The 24609-nt window shown below is 46.6% G+C and overlaps 4 protein-coding genes across 5 annotated transcripts in view; 2 read left to right on the top strand and 2 right to left on the bottom strand.

The window, feature by feature from the left end:
• notch1a (notch receptor 1a) overlaps window positions 1-5706 on the top strand; it is a 31830-nt gene extending 26124 nt beyond the window's left edge. Inside the window, exons 28-34 of the mRNA XM_061800605.1 lie at window positions 11-224; window positions 322-406; window positions 485-647; window positions 1129-1427; window positions 1872-2019; window positions 2132-2229; window positions 3314-5706. Coding sequence (XP_061656589.1) covers window positions 11-224; window positions 322-406; window positions 485-647; window positions 1129-1427; window positions 1872-2019; window positions 2132-2229; window positions 3314-4531 — 2225 coding nt within the window. The 3' untranslated portion in view covers window positions 4532-5706. The remainder of the gene's footprint in view (window positions 1-10; window positions 225-321; window positions 407-484; window positions 648-1128; window positions 1428-1871; window positions 2020-2131; window positions 2230-3313) is intronic.
• A 418-nt stretch (window positions 5707-6124) lies between these two features.
• Window positions 6125-12673, top strand: atp5fa1 (ATP synthase F1 subunit alpha). Its single transcript, XM_061800606.1, has 11 exons — window positions 6125-6281; window positions 6742-6817; window positions 7659-7828; window positions 7906-8079; window positions 8159-8325; window positions 9663-9963; window positions 10429-10653; window positions 11517-11624; window positions 11712-11856; window positions 11933-12083; window positions 12456-12673. The coding sequence occupies exons 1-11, from the start codon at window positions 6222-6224 to the stop codon at window positions 12532-12534; spliced, it is 1656 nt and encodes a 551-aa protein (XP_061656590.1). The 5' UTR covers window positions 6125-6221; the 3' UTR covers window positions 12535-12673.
• Window positions 12674-13706: 1033 nt separating this feature from the next.
• On the bottom strand, window positions 13707-16655 carry hwa (huluwa). 2 transcript variants are annotated; one of them, XM_061800607.1, is made up of 3 exons: window positions 15956-16655; window positions 15157-15364; window positions 13707-13907 (listed from the first exon to the last, which is right to left on the bottom strand). In XM_061800607.1, the coding sequence occupies exons 1-3, from the start codon at window positions 16505-16507 to the stop codon at window positions 13741-13743; spliced, it is 927 nt and encodes a 308-aa protein (XP_061656591.1). In that variant the 5' UTR covers window positions 16508-16655; the 3' UTR covers window positions 13707-13740. The 2 variants fall into 2 exon arrangements, with proteins under 2 accessions (XP_061656591.1, XP_061656592.1); XM_061800608.1 differs by having other exon boundaries at window positions 13855-13983.
• Window positions 16656-17884: 1229 nt separating this feature from the next.
• On the bottom strand, window positions 17885-21702 carry LOC133490784 (dnaJ homolog subfamily B member 5-like). The gene is made up of 4 exons (XM_061801261.1): window positions 21494-21702; window positions 20675-20936; window positions 19741-20294; window positions 17885-18791 (listed from the first exon to the last, which is right to left on the bottom strand). The coding sequence occupies exons 1-4, from the start codon at window positions 21599-21601 to the stop codon at window positions 18558-18560; spliced, it is 1158 nt and encodes a 385-aa protein (XP_061657245.1). The 5' UTR covers window positions 21602-21702; the 3' UTR covers window positions 17885-18557.
• Between the last annotated feature and the right edge of the window lie 2907 nt (window positions 21703-24609).

The following is a 24609-nucleotide window of genomic DNA, read 5'->3' as shown; positions in this document are numbered from 1 at the left end:
TTTTTTTCAGGTGTGAGACCCACTCCTTCGAGTTCAGAACTCTACCCCATGTACGTGGTCTTCCTGGGATTGGCGGCTCTGGGTTTCGTAAGCCTCGGCGTTTTGGTGTCGCGCAAGCGGCGGCGGGAGCACGGCCAGCTTTGGTTCCCGGAGGGATTCAAGGCATCCGAGCCCAGCAAGAAGAAACGCAGAGAGCCGGTCGGGGAAGATTCTGTCGGACTGAGGTGGGAAGTGATGGGAACGCGTGCCGGAATGTGAAGATGATGGCGGGCTAAATGCGTAAAATATATTGTGGTCTAATCCGTTTTTTTTTTTAAACAGGCCTATGAAAATATGTGATATAAATCTCATGGATGATAACCAAAACGAATGGGCTGACGAGGATCCAGACTGCAGACGTTTCAAGGTGAGCGCGTCAAATTAGCCACAAGACAACTTTTTTTGTTTTGCGGACTTAGTTGATAACTGGCTGGGTGTTCTCAAGTTCGAGGAGCAGTCCATGCTGGATCTGAGGGACCGTACCGACCAGAGGAAATGGACCCAGCAGCATCTGGATGCGGCCGACCTGCGTATCGCGTCCATAGCCCCCACGCCCCCACAAGGGGAGATGGAGAATGACTGCATGGATGTCAACGTCAGAGGACCAGGTTTGTTTTTTTGGTTTTATTTTTTTTTTTGCACTCTGTCTCCAGCCCCCCCTGGTGGAAGGAGCCAAAATGTTTGAGTACCCTGGCTTAAATTGTATCTTCAGCTATCTGGTGGAACAAAATATGATTGTTTTGCTCACGTTATTGATAGCATCCATCCAGCCATCCATTGTCTTTGCCGCTTATCCTCACGAGGGTCGCGAGGAGTGCTGGAGCCTATCCCGGCTGTCAACGGGCAGGAGGCGGGGTACACCCTGAACTGGTCGCCAGCCAATCGCAGGGCACATGGAGACAAACAGTCGCACTCACAATCACACCGAGGGGCAATTTAGAGCGTCCAATTAATGTTGCATGTTTTTGGGATGTGGGAGGAAACCGGAGCGCCCGGAGAAAACCCACGCAGGCACGGGGAGAACGTGCAAACTCCGCACAGGCAAGGCAGGGATTGAACCTGAGCCCTCATCATCAGTTTGTTTTCCAGACGGTTTCACTCCGCTGATGATCGCCTCCTGCAGCGGGGGAGGACTCGAGACCGCTAACAGCGAAGAGGAAGAGGATCCTTCCGCCGAGATCATCACAGACTTCATTTACCAGGGCGCAAACCTCCACAACCAGACCGACCGCACAGGCGAGACGGCCCTCCACCTGGCCGCCCGCTACGCCCGCTCCGACGCCGCCAAGCGCCTCCTGGAGTCCAGCGCCGACGCCAACGTCCAGGACAACATGGGGCGCACTCCTCTTCATGCTGCTGTGGCTGCAGATGCGCAGGGGGTGTTCCAGGTAAATACTTCCCGGTTTCCGTACCTCCGTGGACCCCCCCAGACGTGACATGGGGATTTTTTAATGTTTAAATGTAACCATTTAATGTGCACACAGACTGTTAATATGTGCCCACTAAAAAAGCTAATGCTAATTCTAGCCACAACATGCTAATTTGTGTAAACGAGTGGGTATAACGTGAACGCAAAATACTGATTTATGGCCACAAATATGTGGCTCTGTCCTGGACAGGTGGATTAAAAAAAAATGAAAAACTTATTCAATGTTTAGTACGTGCTTTAGAAGAAGGGACAAGTGATGTTCTTTTTTCCCCCCAGACCAATACCAATACGACTCCACCCTCTAGAGTTATCGGACCACTAATTCTTTTGCCCCCCCATGTCATATTTGACACCGCATACATTCGTCCTGACAGATGACTAAACAAGCGGCTTCTGTTTGCAGATTTTAATCCGAAACCGCGCTACCGATCTTGACGCGCGCATGCATGACGGGACGACGCCGCTGATCCTGGCGGCCAGGTTGGCAGTGGAGGGCATGGTGGAAGAGCTTATCAACTGCCACGCCGACGCCAACGCCACTGACGATTCTGGTAGCTAACCCTCTGTCCAATTCCACTCGCCGTAAAGTTTGGTGTTATCTTTTGTTGTTATGTTATAATAACCCCCCCCCCCCCCCCCCTCCACTTACATTTCTCCTTGCAGGCAAATCTGCGCTTCACTGGGCTGCGGCTGTAAACAATGTGCAAGCTTCCGTGATCCTGCTAAAAAACGGTGCCAACAAAGACATGCAAGACAACAAGGTATGTGCGCTAATATGACCTGATAAGCATCTATAGCCGTGTGGAGGAGTTGTCAAAGTTTGTGGGTCCGGAGACCTGTTATACCGTAATTCCCGGCCTACAGAGCGCACCTGGTTATAAGCCTCACCGAGTACATTCGTAAAGGAAATACCATTTGCTACGTACATACGCCGCAGCTGTGGAAAAGCAGCAAGTGCCCACAATGAAACCCACATTCAAACACGAGATATTTCTAAAGTATGATGGTACACAGAAAGAGTCTAACGCTAACGCTAGCGCTAACGCTAACAGAGCCGGTTAAAATAAAACTTACTTCTAAATATCAATGACACACCAGTAACACGGCAGCAACAAACTAACGCTAACAGGGCCGGTAAAAGTCACTTCCTCGGCACATAAATTCCACCGGTCTCATTCTTACCTTTTCCGCTCGAGCGCCCCTTTGCGGCCGCTAGAAAAAAATGCACAAATTAGCCCCGTCACTGCATAAATCGCAGGGTTGAAAGCGTGTGAAAAATGTCGCAGCTTGTAGGCCGGAAATTATGGTAATTTTAAATGTCTCAAATATGCTTAACTCGTTTTTCTTACTGGGCACATTTTGCAGTATTTCATTTGCCTCCATTTTTTTTTTCTGACTTTGTATTGTCGTTGAGATTATCGTTGTGGTCAAAATTTCATATTCTAGTCCCGATATGTTCCTGATTTGAGTGATTCTCAAAGTGTGCTGTGACTACGAGTGGTACGCAGTCTCCCTCTTGTGGTACATGAAAGAATGACAGCCTTTAGTTCAGTTGTACTATTTATCTTTTGAATCTATATTTGCATGGAATCTTTAACAGTGGTTTATTTTTCAACACACTAATGTGCAGTTATTATTTAATTGTATATTTATATTAAATTCTAAATCGTCAAATGTTTTAATTCTTGCAGTTTATGGAGGGGTAAGTTTGAGTATCTTTGTTTTATTGGCGTACCGGTCCCCACATGTAGGTATTTTGCGGAACCCAAGTTACGGTTTGTGGATTGAGAGGCACCTGGCCTCCAGCTCACAAAGTATTTTTATTTTTATTGTATTTTTTTGTAGGAAGAGACACCGCTCTTCCTTGCCGCCCGTGAGGGAAGCTACGAGACAGCCAAGGTCCTCTTGGAGCACTTCGCGAACCGCGAGATCACCGACCACCTGGACCAGCTGCCGAGGGACATCGCCCAGGAGCGCATGCACCACGACATCGTGCGCCTGCTGGACGAGTACAACGTCGTCCGGAGCCCGGGGCTTCACGCCGCCCCCCTGAGCGCCTCCGCCGGTCTCTCCCCGCCGCTCTGTTCCCCGAACGACTACCTCGGCAACCTCAAACCCAGCCTGTCGGTCAAGAAAGTGCGCAAAGGAGGGAAAGACGGCGGCAAAGACAACAGGGTGAAGAAGAAGAAGTCGCCGGACGGGAAGGGCAACCTGTTGGACACGTCTGCCGCCCTCTCCCCGGTGGACTCCCTGGAGTCCCCCCACGGCTACTTGTCCGACGCCGCCTCGCCTCCCGTGACCTCACCGTTCCAGCAGTCGCCCCCGATATCTCTCAGCCACCTTCAAGGGAAGGGCGACCCGCACATAGGTCAGATGAGTATGTCTTTTGATCCCAACCCACCCCGCCTCTCCCACATGCCGGTCTCCAGCCCCAACGGTCCGGGCCCCACGTCTATAGGCGGTACCAGGGTGGGCCAGTGTGACTGGATGTCCAGGATGCACCCGAGCCAACAGGGGAGCTTCCACCAGGCCTCACCCATGTCCCGCAACATGATGGGAGGTCTCAACGGCGTCGGCACGGCCACCCTGTCGCAGATCATGGGCTACCAGAACTTACAGACCAGCCACCTGGGCTCGCCCGCCGCGCACATGATCCAGCAGGCCCACTCGCGGCAGCTCCAGCACCAGAACTCCAACTCCGCCACAACCGCCGGGCAAGCCATGACGCAGGGCTTCCCCGCCATCGAGCTGAACGGCGGCGAGATGCCACAAAACAGCGGGCGCGCCGTGGCCGTCCACAGCGTGATGCCCCAGGAGACGCAGATCCTCGGCGCCCAGTTCCTCACGCCGCCCTCCCAGCACAGCTATTCGGGACCCGCTGACAACACGCCCAGCCACCAGCTGCAGGTGCCCGACCACCCATTTCTGACGCCCTCCCCCGGCTCGCCCGACCAGTGGTCCAGCTCGTCCCCCCATTCCGTGTCCGACTGGTCGGAAGGTATCTCGAGTCCCCCGACCAGCATCCACTCGCAGATGAATCTGATCCCGGAACAGTTCAAGTAGACACTTGCGCAAAAACCCCCCCCAAAAACTTCACAGCAGGAAATCCTGTCTCAACACTGAAGATCTGATTCCGGTCCTTCAATATGAGTTTCACTCTACTAACGAAAAAAACTGAATTTTTTTTTAACGAGCTTTTTATTTATTTATGACCTTTTTTGGGCCTCAAAATATAAAGATGTTTTTATATTTATGCTTTTTTATTTTTTTTAAATTTGTATGTATGAGAAGAATAGAAAGGATATCAGGAAAAAAAGACTGATATTTACACTGGTTATTTATTTCTGTCCTTTTTTACTACATTCACTGGAATTTTTTTGTCCTTTGCGTCTTTTTTTATTACAAAGTTTAATTGGGATTATGTTGCATAATGTGTACATTTTTTTCACCTTTAAATAATTTCAGTATTAATTTTATTTTCATGCCTTTTTACAGAATTGTACTTTGCTAAGTCTTACCACTGAACTGATTTTAAGTTGAAGGATGATCAAATTTTACAATACTTCAAGGGATGCCTGTCAGAAGGTGATTTTATTGCCTGCCTGCGGAGATCCCATAATTTAATTTTTTGGACGTTCGGGACCTTAATGCACAGCATAAATATTTCCTATCAATTGACAGATGCAATGCAGAATACGAGATATGCATCCAAATCAACCCGAGCCAACTATTTTATCAACCATTGATGGCGAATGGTGCTGTCCAAAAACGATTTGTGGTATCTATGCTGATAGTCTTTATTTCATATTTGCTCACATATCAACGTTTATGGTTACCATGTTTAACCCGTTAGGTGTTAATTTACGGCCTCTGTTTGTCGAAAATGAAATGTTCGCCGCAGTTCAAGTTGGCGGGTTGTGTGGCATTAGTTATTTTCTTCCGGAGAAAAGCAAAAAAGGTGTGTTTGTGGGATTTCTTGCATAATGTCTTCGAGGTGGAAAACATGTTTGTGAAAGAATTCAGGACCTTAACGGCAGTTTCCCTCCGCTTTGTTAGGAAGGTGTTGAAATGTCATGTTTTATAAACTAACTCAGAGGTGTAAAAAGGTGTAATTTTAAAAAATAATAATCAACCTTCATGCAAAGTAGTTCTAAAATTGTTCCTGACTAAAAATGTTTTGTAAAAATTGAATTGATTCAATAAAAGTTGTTACTTTAAACATTTGGATTCTTTAGTTTGTGTCCTGAAGGCACGCACCCAGTAAATGGACTTTCATTGGCTTTTTACATTATTAGGCTGGTGCTGTATGTTTTAACAATTTCATTTGTGAATTTTAAAACAAACAAACCCCCCCAAAATATTTGTTCAACTATCTATGTCAGCAATGTATAATGACATGCAGAACATCAATCCATCCATTTTCTATTCCCCTTGCCCTTACTAAAATGGCCGTCACGTAAGCACGTCGCTCAGCCTCGGTCCCATAGCTTTCGCGGTCAAATCCAAGGCTGTGTAACTAATAAAATATGACAATTTATTGTTACATCAATTATTTGACTCAATTATTCCACGGTGTTTATATAAGTACACTATTACAGACATTATGATAAAACAAAATGTGGAAAAAAAAGAAAACACTGGATTTACTCGTGAATTACTTCCGGGTTACAGTGACCTTCTTCCCCTTGCCTGCTCCATCCGCCATCCTTCTCTCTCAGGCCAGGGAGCAGAACGGACACCGCAAGACTCCAACATGCTGTCAGTACGCGTCGCAGCGGCTCTCGCCCGCGCACTACCTCGTCGGGCCGGCTATGTAAGAAACTGCTTGACGATATAGTCGACCTTTCATTCGTTTCACTGTACAAAAACGAGGCCATTAGCGAGAAAAATCATGGCGGAGTTGCGCTTGCGGGCGTGCTAGCTTACGGAGGACACTGGGCCTGTCACTTGGCTGCTACCCCCAGCAAGTGCATTTAAGACATTTAGTCGTTTTTTTTTTTTTCGTAAACGTCATTAATTTGCGTATTTCAGTGTCAATGTCAATCAGTGTCAACGGGGTTACCTTAGCTTTAGTACTGAAGGTCACGTTTGTATGCGACCTCACTATGAAAACATGCGAATGAAATCATTATTTTTTAATCTGATAACTGATTTTTCGTCACAGCCTGTAGGTCCTTATGTTGTGTAATGTAAATCAAGTTCGCTAATTCGAGTTTAATGGGGGGTGAGAATGTATCACCTTGCTCATAGTTACGTTTTGTTGCTTTTTAAAGGTGCCCAAAAATGTTGCTGCGGCATGTGTGGGAGTCAAGAACCTCCACACCACCCGCCCATGGATGCAGAAAACGGGTAAATTTGGTAAAATGTTGGTCTGATTATAAGACTGGGTGATTCATGTTTATTTAAAATCAGTTTTGTGTATTTTTGAATGATTGTGCTGTTTTTTTTTAAATAATTTATTTAAAAAATGCCATGAGTGCAAAAAATAAATGCCAGAATGGGGAAAAAAATGCAAGACTTTTTGAATAATTTCCAGATTATTTTTTCAATTACGAGAGGGGGGGGGAAGTGATATTAACAAATAATATAATTAAAATATATGATAATGTGCCCAGCCCGACCTGATCATTTAATTTAAGAACTGGTAGTTATTCTTTCGGGATAGAACAATGATAGACCAGGTCTATTATTGGAACTGATATTCAGCGTTTTCAACCATATAGGCATTGGCCTTTATAAAAAAAAAAAAAAAAAAAGCAGACAATAATAGATCAATTTATAATTTGGTAAGGTTTGTTTTTAAAACACTAAAAACAAAACAGTTTATTTTGATATTTTGGAAAACTTTATTTACTGTAGACAACATTCTGGAAGTATTTAATTTCACGAGATATTAGGACCTACCTTCTCTTTTTATTAGAATATTCAAAGATGTCTAGGGTGCAAGATTGGTTAAAAAAAAAACAAAGGATGTTGCAAAAATAAAGCACTTTGACACACATGGTTAAAAGCATTCAAACAAAGTTGTTTGTATTCACAATTTTGACAATTTCACTTTTATTGTAAATGGAGAAATATACTCTTAAGTGTTCATTCATTAGCCTTTTTGACTACTAATAATCAGTATCAGCTCTGGGGGTAAAAAAATAAAATAAAAAATTGCCGCTATCATTACTCACTTGTTTAAAAGGCACTGCCGAGGTTTCTTCCATCCTGGAGGAGAAGATCATGGGAGCGGACACCAGCGCTGACCTGGAAGAAACTGGCCGCGTCTTGTCCATCGGTGACGGTATCGCCCGAGTCTACGGTCTCAGAAACGTTCAGGCTGAGGAGATGGTGGAGTTCTCTTCAGGACTAAAGGTTGACCCTTGAATTTGTTCTTATCTGCCCTGCAAACAAAACAAAACAAAAAAAGTCACTTACTGTTTTGTTTCCAGGGAATGTCTCTGAACTTGGAGCCGGACAATGTCGGCGTGGTGGTTTTCGGTAACGACAAGCTGATCAAAGAGGGCGACATTGTCAAGAGGACGGGCGCCATCGTGGACGTGCCGGTTGGAGAGGAGCTGCTGGGCCGGGTTGTGGACGCGCTGGGAAATGCCATTGACGGAAAGGTGCGTTGCATTCCAAACTTACTCCTTCCTCAGACTTCCACAAGGGGGTCCTGACTTTTATTTGGGCGTTCTGTCACAGGGACCCCTCGGATCCAAGACCCGCAGGCGAGTGGGCCTGAAAGCCCCTGGCATCATCCCCCGTATCTCTGTGAGGGAGCCTATGCAGACTGGCATCAAAGCTGTGGACAGTCTGGTGCCCATCGGCCGTGGGCAGCGTGAGCTCATCATTGGCGACAGGCAGACCGGGTAGGAAGATTTATTTAACACACTTACAGTACAGGATTTCAAAGATATGAGCCCCCGCTGTGTTTTTTATTCTTCTTATTTTTTTGCTGTGGTGTGCCAGTAAAAATCTGTTCCAAGCAGTCGATGGAGACTGTGAATTCACCTCACTTTACAAGTTTTCCACAGTGAAACATCACTCCAAAAAAAGAGACTTCAAATTTATTGCCACTCCCAATTGAAGTTTACTCTCAAACTAAACATAAAACAAAATTCAGTGTTATTTAAAACCACCACACAACTTATGATGGAAAAGTAACAGACATGAAGAAATGAGTCAGTTTGTGTTTTTAATAAATGGTAGCAAGACCTAAAACTCAAAGCTGAATATTTAAATTTATATGACAACTGTCAAAAAAAAGGAAATTTATCTTACATCCCGGATTATTTATATTTTATGTATATTTATATGCCAACTGATATTCAGTCTGAGTCTATAAATATCGTGCTTTGTATTTCATGCAGCAATCAATTGAGAGGTTTTATATCTTCGGCTTTTACATCCCGGTTTCAGCAGTTCATTTAGACAGCAGCCTGTAATATTTAGTCCTAAATTTTTTAATTTTTTTTTTTTTAATTATTGTGATGAATTGAATAAATACGTAGCCCATCATATATTAAATGGCTTCACCACCCTGTGTGCACAGTAAATTATTTGGTTTTTGGTTTGCAATTTGATTGAAGAAATATGTAGTAAATAAACATTACATTTAAATTAGAAAAACAATAAATTAAAATTATTTTTCATCCTTAATTGGGCATCATACAGCAGTATTTGGTCAAAAAAATTGTGGCAAACTGTTAGTTATTTTACAATAATTAAAGATTTAAATGAATAAAAATTACTTACACTACTATTTAAGTCTGCACACCACAGTACTTGCTCCTACGTACAATTAAAGACGATTTTGTTTCTGTAAAAAAACAATAATAAAATAAATTGTTCATTTTGGTATACAATCTTAGCCCTCTCTGGACCAAATACAATTTTGCGGAGAGAAAAATCTGATCCGTTCAGAAAACGATACCCTGGACTTTAAATTTTCGATTATATTACACCTGTTGCAAATTTGCAACCCCTGCCCGGAAAGCGTTAAAACTACTTCAATAGTCCCTTTTGTCCACCAACCTCAATTAAAAATCATGTAAAAGGAAATAATTTTATTTACATTTTTTTTTCAATACAAACATGAAAGCCGTTCAATATGTGCTGGGTCGATTGAGTGCGATTTGGGAAAAAAAACTAGTCGCACTATTCCACAGATGTAGCCGGACTGCTTCATTTGTAAATGTTTCCCCAGCAAAACCGCCATCGCCATAGACACCATCATCAACCAGAAGCGCTTCAACGAGGGCACCGACGAGAAGAAGAAGCTGTACTGCATCTACGTGGCTATCGGGCAGAAGAGGTCCACCGTGGCCCAGCTGGTCAAGAGGCTGACGGATGCCGACGCCATGAAGTACACCATCGTGGTGTCGGCCACCGCCTCCGACGCTGCCCCCCTCCAGTACCTGGCACCCTACTCGGGCTGCTCCATGGGCGAGTACTTCCGGGACAATGGCAAGCATGCCCTCATTATCTACGACGATCTCTCCAAACAGGTGAGGATTTGCCGCTGAGGTCGCTGTAATCACCCTTTGATTCGTAAATTCACCTTTTGGAACAATCAAATCATTTTTAAGATGTTAACAAACGACGGAAAACACCGTTGTAAAAAGTGGTAAAGGTTAGGATCGATAGTTACGGTTTTAAAAGCAGCGGATATTTGAACACCAATGGTGCAGCAGAACATGTAGACAGATAATCGAACAATACTCATCGGCAAATAGTCTTTATCCGCATTCAAAATGACTAATTACAGAATCTCAATATTTAAAAAGTGTAGGCGGACTAAAAAATTTTCTCCGTGACTATTGTATGGCCACCTTGGCACATCAGAAGGAGCAGCGGAACTGAAAAAAGGAAAATGTACTACATATAATGGTGCATACAAAGAAATGGGAAAACATTGGGGTGTATTGATTCTAAATAACTAATCCAGATAACCCTGCTCGATCCCCCTCCAGGCCGTCGCCTACCGTCAGATGTCCCTGCTGCTCCGTCGCCCGCCCGGCCGCGAGGCTTACCCGGGCGACGTCTTCTACCTGCATTCCCGCCTGTTGGAGAGGGCCGCCAAGATGAACGACAACTTCGGCGGCGGCTCGCTCACCGCCCTGCCCGTCATCGAGACGCAGGCAGGCGACGTGTCGGCCTACATTCCGACCAACGTCATCTCCATCACGGACGGGCAGGTAACCGGCGACCGCCGTTAGTTCCTTCTCGTGTTTTTGAGCTGTGGGAAGCTTCTCTTTCACTCTCAAATTGGATCTTCCATATTGAAAGCATTCGTTGTCTTCCAAAAATCAAGATTAATGATTATTACGTTCGAAAAAAACGGAACGATTTAATATGGTCTCTATGGTAAAATAAATCGGTAGAGTACACCATTCTAAAAATATTTGATAGGCACCTTTTCTGCCTTCATACAGTAAAGCCTCGGTTCTTGAACATCCCCGTTTTCGAACGAAAGTCTTTTTTGCTTCTGTTTTCAAGCAAAAATCGGTACTTGAACACCCCCCCCCAAAAAAAAAAAAAAAAAAACGGAAATAACATATTGAGTGTGGCCAGACCAGCTGACCCACAACGTTTGTTGTGAATTCCCACGCTGCCGAAAAAAACCCAAAATAACATAATGCGCACGGCGCAAGCAGCTGACCCACCCACGACACACTTTGTCAGCCTAGCGGACTCTACGACTAAAGCATACATTTTAAGGAAAAATTTATAGATTTCTTAAATTATTTTATTATATAAAGTATATAAACTATACATGTATTCCTCCTATGCAGTTTATCATCCGGAAAATATTTTTAAAAAGCCCTTTAAACAGCCACATTTTTTAGGCTTGGAACGCATTATTTCTTTTTACATTCATTGTAATGGGAAACATCGTTTTGGTTTTCGAACAAATCACTTCTTGAATCGTTTTCTGGAACTGATTGTGGTCGAGAACCGAGCCATCGCTGTATTTCTCCCCAAAATGCTGAATTATCTCTCTGAATGACTTCTAGATTTGTAATTATGTATCACCATAATTGTTGGGCTTCTCCTTCAGATCTTCTTGGAGACGGAGCTGTTCTACAAAGGTATCCGTCCCGCCATCAACGTCGGTCTGTCCGTATCGCGTGTCGGATCGGCCGCCCAAACCAGGGCCATGAAGCAGGTTCGTTCTGTTCGTCGGGTCTCCGCGGAACCGATGCACCAGAACTCTCAAATGTTACTTCCGTTTTGTACGTTTCTTCCCGGGCAGGTGGCCGGCACCATGAAGCTGGAGCTGGCCCAGTACCGCGAGGTGGCCGCCTTCGCCCAGTTCGGCTCCGACCTGGACGCCGCCACGCAGCAGTTGCTGAACCGCGGCGTGCGTCTGACCGAGCTCCTCAAGCAGGGACAGTACTGTAAGTCGCGACCGGTCCCTACCAGAATACCGACCGAGCTCAGGTTTTTGAGACCCGGTTTCCCGCCTTCGCGTAGCTCCAATGGCCATCGAGGAGCAGGTCACCGTCATCTACGCCGGCGTGAGGGGACACCTGGACAAGATGGAGCCCAGTAAGATCACAAAGTTCGAGAAGGCTTTTCTGCAGCACATCCTGAGCCAGCACCAAGACTTGCTGGCAGCCATCAAGTAAGTTTGGATTAACACCTGCACTATATAAATATGTAATAATATAAACCCCAAAAAGTGCTGTAAAACTTGAATTGAAAAGTTGAATTTTTGTTCTGACTAGTTGTAACAATTCTAAACATATTTTCAAAGAATTTAACTATTTAGATAGGTGGAAATTAATCATTCAAATGACCTGACCATGAAAAAAAAAAAAAAAAGTTGCTACATGCTTTTTAATTTTTGGGGGTCGGGGGGGGGGATTAGCACCATCAGGTGAACAAGTAGCAAAGCATATTGTGTTCATCATCATCAAAAATGACAATTTCGAAAATGTAATAAAATCTGCGTTGACAACCGCAATGTTAACTTTTGTGACTTTCCACCTCGCAGGGCCGACGGCAAAATTTCGGAGGCCTCAGACGCCAAGCTCAAGCAGATTGTGCTCAACTTCCTCTCCAGCTTTGAGTAACGCGCGACTACGCGATCGCCGACCTTTCTATGTTGCCCTTTTGCTCGTCTTCAATGTTTGCGCCGTGCTCAGCCAGTTGAACGTTGTTTGGACACTTGATTTGTAATGTACAGTCAGGAGAATAAAAAGTATTCCGACACGTGCACGGCTTCTAATTGGACTGTCCTACTGATTTTTTTTTTTTTTACAATACTTAACACCAGTAGATGAGAATTAGTCGAGACCAGTACTGTAACACTAAAAGTACTTGAGTGCCACTAGTGGTGTGAGAGCTCCCCCTTGTGGCGGTTTAGTTTTCTTCAAGCACATTTGCATTTAACATCTTGGGGCTGGCAACCCGTTCAGGGTGTACCCCACCCTCTGAACAAGGATAGCTCAGATAGGTTCCAGCACTCCTGTGACCCTATTGAGCATGGGCGGCAAACAAATTTTTGTCACTGGCCGGATTGTAAACCCGAATCGAAATTTATGGTCTAGTTTTGGAATCAGAAATCAAGCGCAATGGGCTTTGCAACCATTGTTCATGTTTGGTAACACAAAAATGCTGATAATATCTCAACATTATCATTTGATATATGACAATTTTAAACGGGACATGTTTTCACAAGAATCACAGATTTTGACACCGATGATTTGCCTTTGCGGGCCGCATGAAATCATGCGGCGGGGCCGTATCTGGCCCCCGAGCCTTGAGTTTGACACCTGTGTTATTGAGGATAAGCGGCACAGGTAATGGATAGATGGATTTTAGGCCTGTTTACCAGTGCATTATTTGAGCAATACATACATTTTATGTACTTTATTCAAACGCAGTGGATGATAAAAACACTTTCCAGAAATAAAACCTTTTATTGTAATTTTTCAGTTACATATTTAAGTAAATATAACTGACATCAGCTCCACTCCCGCTATGTTTCAAAGTGATATTTGTATTTTTTTTTTTTTTTTTAAATAACCCTTTATTGGTGACAACCTCCCGCTGATTATGGTGCAATCGTGAACAATTGTGAGATTTTAAATGTGAAAAATGTGCAATGCAAAAATATTTAAACTGTGAATCTTACACTGAACAAATTATTTTTTTTTGCATTTAAAAAATGTTGCGTGCCAAAGTGCTTGTGCTAAGTGAGGGGAAAAGTAAATTTGTCTCCACATTTTTAAATAGATAAAAAAAAAATAATAAATAAGCAATAAATAGATGAGTTTTCACACCCAGTACTGTTTGCTGTGCACGAAAGGCCGGTGGCGTTTGTGCTTGGGCACGCGGTTCTGCTTGACGTAGCACGGGTCGTAATAGTCCCACTCCAGCGCCGACGTCAGCACGCCGTTGGACAAGCCATCGCTGTCCGCCGAAAGAATCCGCAGGGACACACCTTGAACACAGTTCGGCGAGGTCACGTTTGCAATTGCGTCTCCGTACGGCCCGACGGCAACGGCGTCAGGACGCAGCTGAAGGGAAAAAGTACCTGGCGGCTAAGGGGTTAAGCAGTTTTATTTTTTTTTTCCTGTGATGGGTTCATATTTAAAAAATACTGAGTGTCATTTTTAATTTGTTTAGAACAATTGGCATGTTGAAATGTACATTTTTTCTCCCTATTTCATACTCATCTCAAAAGCATTATTTTAATTGAACTTGTATATTCATTGAAAAGCTACTTTATGTATCAAATGAAAAATATTAATGGCGCCTTGAGCGATCTGACTTGTTTTGCAATTTGAGATATATATACATATAATTTATTTTTGCATTGACTTTCAAGCAGAAATTTGGCATACTATTTGAGGGCAGTGAGCTCAAATCACACAAAAATGTAGCAGACTGATTTATTTTAATTTTTTATAAAGGCTTCAGGGTGTTTAATGCCCAATAGGGTTGAGAGGCACTGTCAATAAAAGAGACAGTATTTAAAACTAATATCTTTGCTGTATTATTGTTGGTTTAGCTCAAATGACAAGATCTCGAATGGCATCGCCGTCCCTTTTATAAACTTTAAATCAACTATGAACACAAAGGGTGAAGCTACACATGTAGATTGACAATGCAACAATACTGACAGTCATACATTCTTTATCCTTTTGCAAAATCTTACTGAGTCATTTGTGAAAGTACTTCTTCGTGGGTCTGTATTGGTATCATCACCCCGAGGTAGCCAAGGTACATATACCAGAGGGAGCAGCACAATGTCCATTGAATTGAAGCAAAAACATGGTAAAAAATTGTTTAATTCTTTGTATTCCCTCTAAATATGTGACTATGATTGTGTGCATTTTCATTAATTTCCATGGGATATGATTTCAGATACAAGTGCCTTAAGTTAGAAGTGTACTCGTGATGAATTAAACTCCTATCTCAAGGCACTATTGTACTTTGTTATTGAAGTACTACGTTATGCAGTTCCTTGAGTCAAGTAGTCTTAGTCTATTCTTGTCAGCGGACTTGTTTCAATTATTTTCTCCTCCACGAGCAGCTTTACAGATGCCACGTCCGCTGAGCCAGCTCCCTCGCAACGCGGCACTCACGGAAAATATTACCAAAGGAAACTATTTGGTTTTTTGAAGTTTGGCATTTCACGATTAACCGGACTTGGTCATCCATTTGAAGAACTGCGCCAAAAAACAAACCTGCACTGGCACCAAAGTCGCCGTCCAGCCCGGAACCCTCCGTGGACGTGTCGGGGCAGGAACCCTCCAAGGCCGGGTGGACGTAGGACTCGCATTCCATGTAAACGTTGTCCAGCGGGTGGAGCGTCCCCGGGCTCGGCTCGGTCCGCATCCCGTACGCGCTCATCCGACAGACGCCAGCCGTGTGATCCGCTTCCTTGTAAACGCACTGCATGGACACACACACCACAATCGGTACCTGGTATTATACAAGGGTACACTTTTATCATTAGTCACAATATTAGAAAAATTGGATTTATGTTAATGTATTTTACATATTTGTGTTGCATTTAAGTATGTTTTTTTTTTTACTTAAAAAAAACTATTAAACTATCAAAATTAGTTATCTTAGTAGACATATTTTGTAACACAAATCCATTCTTCTCTCAATTTTTCAACATTAAAAATAACAGATTGAAGAGTTGAGTAATATTTTCACGTGAAAATATGATGCTGCCCTCTCAGAGAGACGTTCCAATGCAAAATATGTTAAATTGTGCAAAACTTGATCTTGTCTGGCCAAGGGGCTCGGCTACGGTGGCCTGGATGTGCAAACAATATAACAAATTCGCAAACAAATTTAACATTTCACGATCCTTAAATTTTTTTTAAAAAGGCGAAACACAAAATTGTTTTGCACTTCCAGGCCACCGTACTCCGCACCCCTAAAGTTCTGGTCCTAGACTCACTACTGACACCCACCCTAAATATGAAAACCGCCGCTTTTTGTAATGACGCAGTCCCCACGAGGAGCACTCACCGTGGGAGAGTTGGGCGGCACCAGGTTGGCCTCCGAGTAGCTGGACTCAGGCGACGCCGGCTCGCTGTGACGCCTCTCGGGCTTGCTGAATCGGGACGCCCGGGAGGAGGAGGACGCCGCCGCTGCAGCCGCCGCCGCCGCCCGGATGCTGCTGGGCGTCCTCGAAGACCCGGACCCCGTCCTCAGAAGCCACATCCTTTGCTCCCTGCCGGACGAAGAAGCCCTGGAGGAGGTGACCGGCGGCCGAGGCAGGGCGGGCTCGGACAGCGACATGTAGGGCCTCCGGGCGGAGAACGCTTCCGCGTCGGGCGACCTCGGGGCCCGCTGCGGGGCGGAGTCCCGCCGCTGGAACCCCACCGCGTCCTCTTGGGACTCCGGCCGAGGCCTCGCCTTGGAGAGGAGCAGCAGCTTGTAACCCAGGAAGAGGCAGTTGAGCAGGAGCAGCACGACCACGGCGGGGATGAGCAGCAGGACCACCAGGGTGAGACTGGCGACCGGGTAACCCTCGCTCAGGTTGGGGATGGGTGGGCTGCTCTGACTTGCTTGCGACATTTCATCCCAGCTTTAACTTTGCCCCCCCCTCTCGCCTCCCGCTGATCCGTGCGGCCTCGCGTGGTTTGCGCGTGTCACTCAATCACTTTGTGTTTCTGCGAAAGTGTGTTTGCATTTGCGCCGAAGCTCGAACGAGGCAGCTGCGCTCAATTATGTTCACGATGACGCAAGTTTTCCCGTGTTGCGAGGAAATGCCGCTAGGGGGCGACAGTGGGCGGGATCCTTGCATGCAAAAAAAAAGAAAAATAAATAAATAAAAATAAAAATAAAAAGCTCCTAAACCTTGATGGAGTCCGGTGGCAAAATAAAAACCTGCTCACTCCGAGCGAGAACCTCAACATCTTCATTTCTGCCACCTCCGGTTCTGCTTCCTGTTGTTAAATCCGGTCCTCCGTCTCTACTCCGTACATCATGGCCGACCTCACCGCTGTTTTATAAACTGATCTCTTAACACCCACAGTCCTCATGTCCTCCCTCACAACATCCATCAATCTTTTCTTTGGTCTTCCTCTCGCTCCATCCTCAGCACCCTTCTACCGACGTACTCACTCTCTCGCCTCTGAACCTGTCCAAACCATCAAAGTCTGCTCTCTCGGACCTTGAACCTTCCAGAACAGCCAACTTTGGCTGTCCCTCTAATGAGCTCATTTCTAATCCTATCCAACCTGGTCACTCCGAGCGAGAACCTCAACATCTTCATTTCTGCCACCTCCAGTTCAGCTTCCTGTTGTTTCTTCAGTGCCACCGTCTCTAATCCGTACATCATGGCCGGCCTCACCACTGTTTTGTAAACTTTGCCCTTCATCCTAGCAGACACTCTTCTGTCACATAACACACCAGACACCTTTCGCCAGCTGTTCCAACCTGCTTGGACCCGTTTCTTCACTTCCTGACCACACTCTCCATTGCTCTGTATTGTTGACCCCAAGTATTTGAAGTCGTCCACCCTCGCCATCACTTCTCCCTGTAGCCTCACTGTTCCCCCTCCATATATTCTGTTTTACTTCGGCTAATCTTCATTCCTCTCCTTTCCAGTGCGTGCCTCCATCTTTCTAATTGTTCCTCCGCCTGCTCCTTGCTTTCATTGCAGATCACAATATCATCTGCGAACATCATGGTCCAAGGGGATTCCAGTCTAACCTCATCTGTCAGCTTATCCATTACTACTGCAAACAGGAAGGGGCACAGCGCGGATCCCTGATGCAGTCCCACCTCCACCCATCCCAGTATATTCATGGCCTAACAATCGATAAATAGCAACTGCTCCTACATTTAAAATTCCAGTTCAACAAAAACCTTTCAATCAAGCAAACAAGACAAGAGGATTCAAGTTTTTGCATTATTTTTAATGAACTTCATGCTTCCAGGTCCCCGTAAGACTCTTTATACCGTTGATGACCTTCAATTCAATAGAACAATTGACACATGAGTCTCTGTTAGAGACAACGTTGTTTGCGATTGTTTTTGTACACAAAGGAGCTCTTTGCACACAAGTACACGGTAAGAAAATCGGTGGAAAAGTCCTATATGAGCACCATAGATAACTATAGTCAAGTAGTTCAACGTCGCGTTTAAGTCTGTACAGACTCGAATAAACATACTGCAGTGATAACAGTACACGTGATAACAATGCGCTTTTCACCGGAGAGAAAGGCAAAATGGAGACGTCCTCAGATACCAAAGAGCACTTTTTTTTTTTTGTCAGGTTTGATGGCGTCCACCTGCGCGGAGCACAACGGGAGCTCGCGATAGGTCGGATAGCACCTCACGTCGGAACAAGAACCCGAGCCGTCGGATGCCCACGGCTTGGAGCTGCGGTCTCTACGTTGGCCGCCGGATCATTTGTGTGCTGGGTACCCGAAAGGTACCCCCGTGGTTTGTCGATTGGTTCCCGAAGAATTTTCCGAGGTGGGAACGGAATGTCAAGTATGACTTTTCTCAGAGCTTTGGGAACCAATCGCAACCGTTGGGTATCTAAAGGGTAGCGCTGCAGTTTTGCGATCGATCGATCGATCGGCAGGGAATTCGTCCATTTGTGCTATTGAGCAGGCTAGCACTGGCCCAGGCTGTGCTTGATGATTTCCCGGGACTGCGGCGGGATCCTGTCCGGGAAAAGCACCTGGAACTCCACCACGAGGTCGCCCCGCCGCGACGGGCTGCGGGCGACGGGCAGGCCCTCGCCCCGCAGGCGCCGCACCGCCCCCGGCCTGGTGATGTCGCTGCACGGCAGGGGCATCAGGCGGTTGTCCAGCGTGGGGACGTTGACGGTGCACCCGCAAAGGGCCTGGAAAAAGCAGAGAGGAGAAAGGGAAGGTTAACTCTCTCGGATTGAATCAAAAGGAGACCGGTAACAAGAAAAACCGAACATGATTAGATCTGCTTGGGGAACGAAAACTCTCTGGGAGGACCATCTTTCGTAATTGCTCAGAAGGTGTCAGTTTGCACGAGCCAGAAATGTGTCAGTCGTACTAAAAAGCTCGTTACGCAAGGAAGGAAGCTCGCCAAAGTCTTCCCTCCCCCCCGTCTCTGCGGCGACTGCTGGCCTGCAAACTCTGCCGAGCGTGGGCGCGCATGAAGGGAGAGCTAAAGAGACGTAAACGCCTCCTCCTCCATCTTCCCCTCCTCCTCCTCCTTTGCAGCATCACAGAGAGCAGGCCGGCTAAATTTAGCGCCGAGCCCGGCGGGGGCGGATGAGGTAACGAGGTGACAGGCTGCCGCGCTTTGGTAGTGCCCACCGTGGCCTCGTGAAGTCGTTTCAGTCATTGAGTGATTGCGTAAGCGAGAGGAAGCGTAGTTAGCGCGGGCGGAGTGGAGCAACGGCAGGTTTTGTAACACATTTGATCGTAAGCTGCCGTCTAATTTGTTGTCGCGCTTTTAATCGTTGAGCTGAAGACAAAAGGTTTATCGGTCCTGGTAGCTTCCTTGGTTGGATTGAAATTCGTAAAACTCGATCACAGTTTTCAGCTATCTAAAGGCTAGCTCTGCGGTTTGTCGATTAGATGCCAGACCCAATGGTCTTGGTCAACGGTCTTGATGCTAATACTACTGCGGTGTTCGTTGATAGCTGCAGTTGGCGACCACTTGTAGTCCTGCAACCGCGCTCTGTCAACGGATACCCAGAGAGTTTCACTAATTCCAATCTGAAGAATCCAAAATCTTAATCTCATTTGTCGGTTTCTTGGCGGACCCATTGCGGTCTGGTTATCGCTAGCCAGAGAATCGTGAGATCTCACCTCTTTGAGGGTGATGCTGGCCGTGTAGACGATGTTGGAGCCGTCTCTCTTGTACTGGGGGTGCTCTTCGTCCCTGAGAATGAAGGTGACGTCGGCGGGCGTGCTGTTGGGCGTCTCGTCGCCCTCCCGGGGGAAGGTGATCTTGGTGCCCGCCTTCCAGCCTTTCTTCACCACCACGTTCAGCACCTTGTCCTCGGTCCACAGGCTGCGGCCGTCCGGACCGAGGCGGCTGCGGGTGATCTTGACGTGCTTGGTGCAGCCGTGCATCACGTCCTCCAAGCTGACCGGCAGCTCGCGCTCCAGCGCCTTGCCCCGCGGCCGCCGGCCGCCCCGCCTCAGGCCGCCGCCCTCGTGGCCGGGGTAGCCGCCCACGTGGCTGAAGGGGAAGCGGCGGAACGGGTTGAAGAGGTCGTCGTCGTCTCCGTCGTGGCCGAAGAAGATGTCGAAGTGGTCGGAGCCGTGGAAGAAGGAGGAGAAGGTGTCGTGCGGGTCGGTGGGGAAGTGCTTGCGGAAAGCGTTGCCGTGGCCCCCCGCTGACATGCCGCTCTTAAGACCTGAATGGACAGAAAAACGGGTCATTTTATCATAAACATAATAATAATAATAATGATGCATTAGATTTATATCGTGCTTTTCAGGGCACTTAAAGACACTTTGCAATTTCATGCATGGCTGCCATTCCGCGCCTGCGGTCTCTGCGACCACGACTAAGCATCCAAGCACCTTCAGTTCTAGGGAACGTGGGCTAAGTAGGACAAGCCCAGGGAGACGCCGACAACATGCATTCAGGTGAGGATACGAATGGTTATCGAATATGCGTTACTACTTTTGCCGGTACTACTTTTTGGGCTGAACCGACTGCTGATCGGTTCCCGGAGAATTCGTACAACTCACAGCGGTTCAGTCGCCAAATTCCCAAATTCTTGACGCTCACCTTCCTCCCCGAACTGGTCGTAGACGCTCCTCTTCTCGGGATCGGTCAGCACCTCGTAGGCCTCGGCGATTTCCTTGAAGCGGTCCTCGGCGTCGGCCTCGCTGTTCTTGTCCGGGTGGAACTTGAGCGCCATCTTGCGGTAGGCCTTCTTGATCTCGTCCTCGTTGGAGTCCGGCGCCACGCCCAGGACTTTGTAGAAGTCCTTGCCGGCGCTCGGCTTGATGGACAGGCAGGGGGCGTCCGGCTCCGACTTGGTTCCTTCCTGCGAGGGGGTTTGGCATATTAGCATTCATTGTGTTTTTCGTTCCTTCTGGTGCCTCGGTGCTTTCTGTCTGCTGTGAATTTTAAAGGCTGGTGCATAGCAGTGGGGTGGGGGTCTGGGGGGTCTGGGAGGGGGGTCGGCCTGGCTTCCTTGACAACAGAACGTCTCTACCGCCATTGGTTGGATGAGACTTTTACATTCGCTTCCCATCTCTGAAGCATTCATATCTTCTTTACTTTAAATGTCATTTACAAAAGATAAATACTTTGAAGATGAATTATGTTTTGAAAATCATCCAAACATTTGCATATATTTTAAATATGTATTATATACAGTATTTGTAAATATATATGTCTTATTTTTCACTTGGACATAACGCGTTTTTGTGTGCAGGATCATCACTTCCAAATTCAAATGCTTCGAGCATTTGCATATGTATGATGTATTACATAATATATTAGGTGTATGATAATAATTATATTTGTAGGATTAAAGCATGGAAGAATCCCCTCCAGTCCATCCCCACGTGTGCCTCGTCAAAGGAACGCCGCACTTACCGCGGACGACGCCGATCCCGAGCTGTCTCCTCTGTGCATGACCCGAACTTTGCACTTGACGTTGACGTTTTTGTGCTTGACTCCGAACTGCGTCCAGATCAGAACCATGTTGCCGCTCCCAAAAAAAAAATTCGGAGTGAGACCTGCTGGGGCTGCGATTTCTGTTTCCGCTCGGCGCTGGCGCTCGAAAAGGCTCCGGCTCCCGTCGCTCTCGCTCTCGCCTCGACTGCTACCGAGCGGCTCGGCTCCGGCTCCCTTTTCTAGTCGCGGCTCGCCCGGCCCACGCGGCGCGAGCGAGCTTCCCCGCCGTCGGCCCCTCCCGCCGCAGAGAGGGATGCCGCGGAGAGGCCGCCCGATTGGTTGCCGCCGCCGCGGATGTTGCGGCCCTCTCGCTCCTTGTGGAGCATCGCTTCCGGAGCTCCGCCAGATAACGGGAGAGCCGAGTGGGCGAGTCACGACTCAAAACACCGAGTTTTTTTTTCCAACAGTCCAGACAGAACAAACACAAGTCCAGACACCTGCGCACTCAGTGCGTGTCCTGAAATAGCCTTATAGAGACAGAGAGGCAAATAGTGATACATTTTTTTGTAGTTGTTTTCACATCTGTTTTATGTTCATATTTGTGCATAAAGAGTAAACATTTGGATGACAAGGAGGACCTAAAGACGGAATGGATGTAATAATAAGTTGAGTCTTGATTCCTTGCTAGCAATAACCTCAACCAAACTTTTCCCGTAGTTGAACAGAAGTGCACGACGATCAGTCCAAGTTTTTGACCTGATCTGCTCCGAAAACTGTTGCAGTTTGCGCGGACGACATCAAGTTCTTCTGCCGAGAATCTTGATGAACTTGTGAATTTATTTCTCCATTGACGATTGTAATCCGTCCAAGCTCTGCGGTAGCAAAGCACACGCGTACCACGGTGTGCCCTTCACTGTGCTTTGCAGTTGCCATCGGGTTTTGGCGTTGGTGTGCTGTGCCATTTTTCCTCCAAACTCCCTGCCAAACAATTCAACTTTAGTTTCATTTGTCCTCCATTTGTGCTCTGTTCTGGCGGGTTTGTCAACATAGAGGTTGGCATGTGTCAGTGATTTGTCCAAGTCTTCAGCTGACAGCATAGTGTTTTTGTTTTTTTTAACCTCAGTGAGGATTCTGCACTTTGCACTTGCGAGTATCTGTACGGGACAGCCACTACTTGGGAGAGACGTAGCAGTGCTGAACGTTCTCCAAGTTTAGGAGAGGTTAAGAGGTTTAGAGATACTTTTGTAACCTTTTCCAGGGTCACCAATTCTCAATCATAGATCTTTTTAGCAATCTTTATGCTAACCTAACCTGGTTTGTGTTTTCTAGTGGCCAGAACGGCTTTTAGCCACACCTCCAATCTTGTCTCATTGATTGGAATGTTATTAGCTCTTGGAGAATCTGTAGCTTAGATTTTTTTCCCCCCTCTTCTTCTTTTTCTTTAGGCTTGTCCCGTTAGGGGTCGCCACAGCGTGTCATCTTTTTCCATCTAATCCTATCTCGTGGACCCTGATCTCTTAACACCCACAGTCCTCATGTCCTCCCTCACAACATCCATCAATCTTTTCTTTGGTCTTCCTCTCTCTCCATCCTCAGCACCCTTCTACCGACGTACTCACTCTCTCGCCTCTGAACCTGTCCAAACCATCAAAGTCTGCTCTCTCGGACCTTGAACCTTCCAGAACAGCCAACTTTGGCTGTCCCTCTAAGGATCTCATTTCTAATCCCATCCAACCTGCTCACTCCGAGCGAGAACCTCAACATCTGCATTTCTGCCATCTCCAATTCCGCTTCCTGGTGTTCCTTCAGTGCCACCGTCTCTAATCTGTACATCATGGCCGACCTCACCACTGTTTTATAAACTTTGCCCTTCATCCTAGTGGAGACTCTTCCGTCACGTAGAACACCAGACACCTTCCGCCAACTGTTCCACCCCACTTGGACTCGTTTCTTCACTTCCTTACCGCACTCTATCGCTCTCTATTGTTGACCCCAAGTATTTGAAGTCATCCACCCTCGCCATCTCTTCTCCCTGGAGGTTCACTCTTCCCCCTCCACTCCTCTCATTCTCGCACATACATTCAGTTTTACTTCGGCTAATCTTCATTCCTCTGCTTTCCAGTGCGTACCTCCATCTTTTCCCCCCTTTCTGTCCCGTGAAGTTTTACTCGCTACTGTCAATGACAATATGAACACGTCCACCTTTGCGGTATTAGTCAGACTGTTCTTATTCTTGTGAGTGAGATGAAGATCAGACCGCATTTTACGACCAGTTCATGCCGAAATTGAAAAAACTGCAAAGGGTTCCGGTACTTTTTCCTCCCACTGTAACCAGAGAGATGACTTGATGTTTATTAAGTATCAAACCTCCATTATGTTGGAAGGTTTTATTTTTTCAAATACATTTTTATCTCGATCGTAACTAATGGTCCCAAACAGATCCTCCGTTCCGCTGATCTTCTGTTTTGTGTATGTAGGCCAGCGGGTTTTGTTACGAAAGCTCCTTTCCAACGGCAATTCTGTGCCACACGCCAGCGTAAACACTTCGCCAGCGAGACGTTCGATAATGCCACCGGCTGTGGACGCCCACTTCCGCGGAACGCTTGGGACCCAAATAGAAACGGCGACATAAACCCAGGCGAAGTCGCGGCAACCCGCCTCTCCGCATAGACGCCGCCGTCATGGCGTCTATGTGGAGAGGCTGGTGGACGGGGACAAATGGCGGACGTACATGGCAACGCTTCCTCCGCCTCCCCGCCAATCAGGGGCGGAGCTTCCCGGGGATTCTCCTTGATGTCTGGCAGGAACCGGAAGACAAATTTGGTTCGAGGGGAGCGTCACGCCACCTCTTCTTCTCCAGTGATTCAGTAGAGCCGTTTTTTTTCCCCACTCTCTTTCTCTTCTTGGTTTTTTTTTTTTTTTTTTTCCCATGACTCGCCTGCAGCCCACAGGAACAGCCTGAACCGTCTGACTGGGTTTGGCCTTGCGACACAAACACACCAGCGCAGATGTCACTACGGCGATCGGAACAGGCTCTAGAAATGAGGATTGTTACCTTTTATTTATTTCTGTATTTAAAAAAAAAAAATGCACCA

This window comes from Syngnathoides biaculeatus, chromosome 17 (genome assembly GCF_019802595.1).
Source record: "Syngnathoides biaculeatus isolate LvHL_M chromosome 17, ASM1980259v1, whole genome shotgun sequence".
Lineage (NCBI taxonomy): Eukaryota > Metazoa > Chordata > Actinopteri > Syngnathiformes > Syngnathidae > Syngnathoides > Syngnathoides biaculeatus.
The sequence above is the reverse complement of the archived record's forward strand: the minus strand, read 5'-3'. Positions and strand labels throughout refer to the sequence as shown.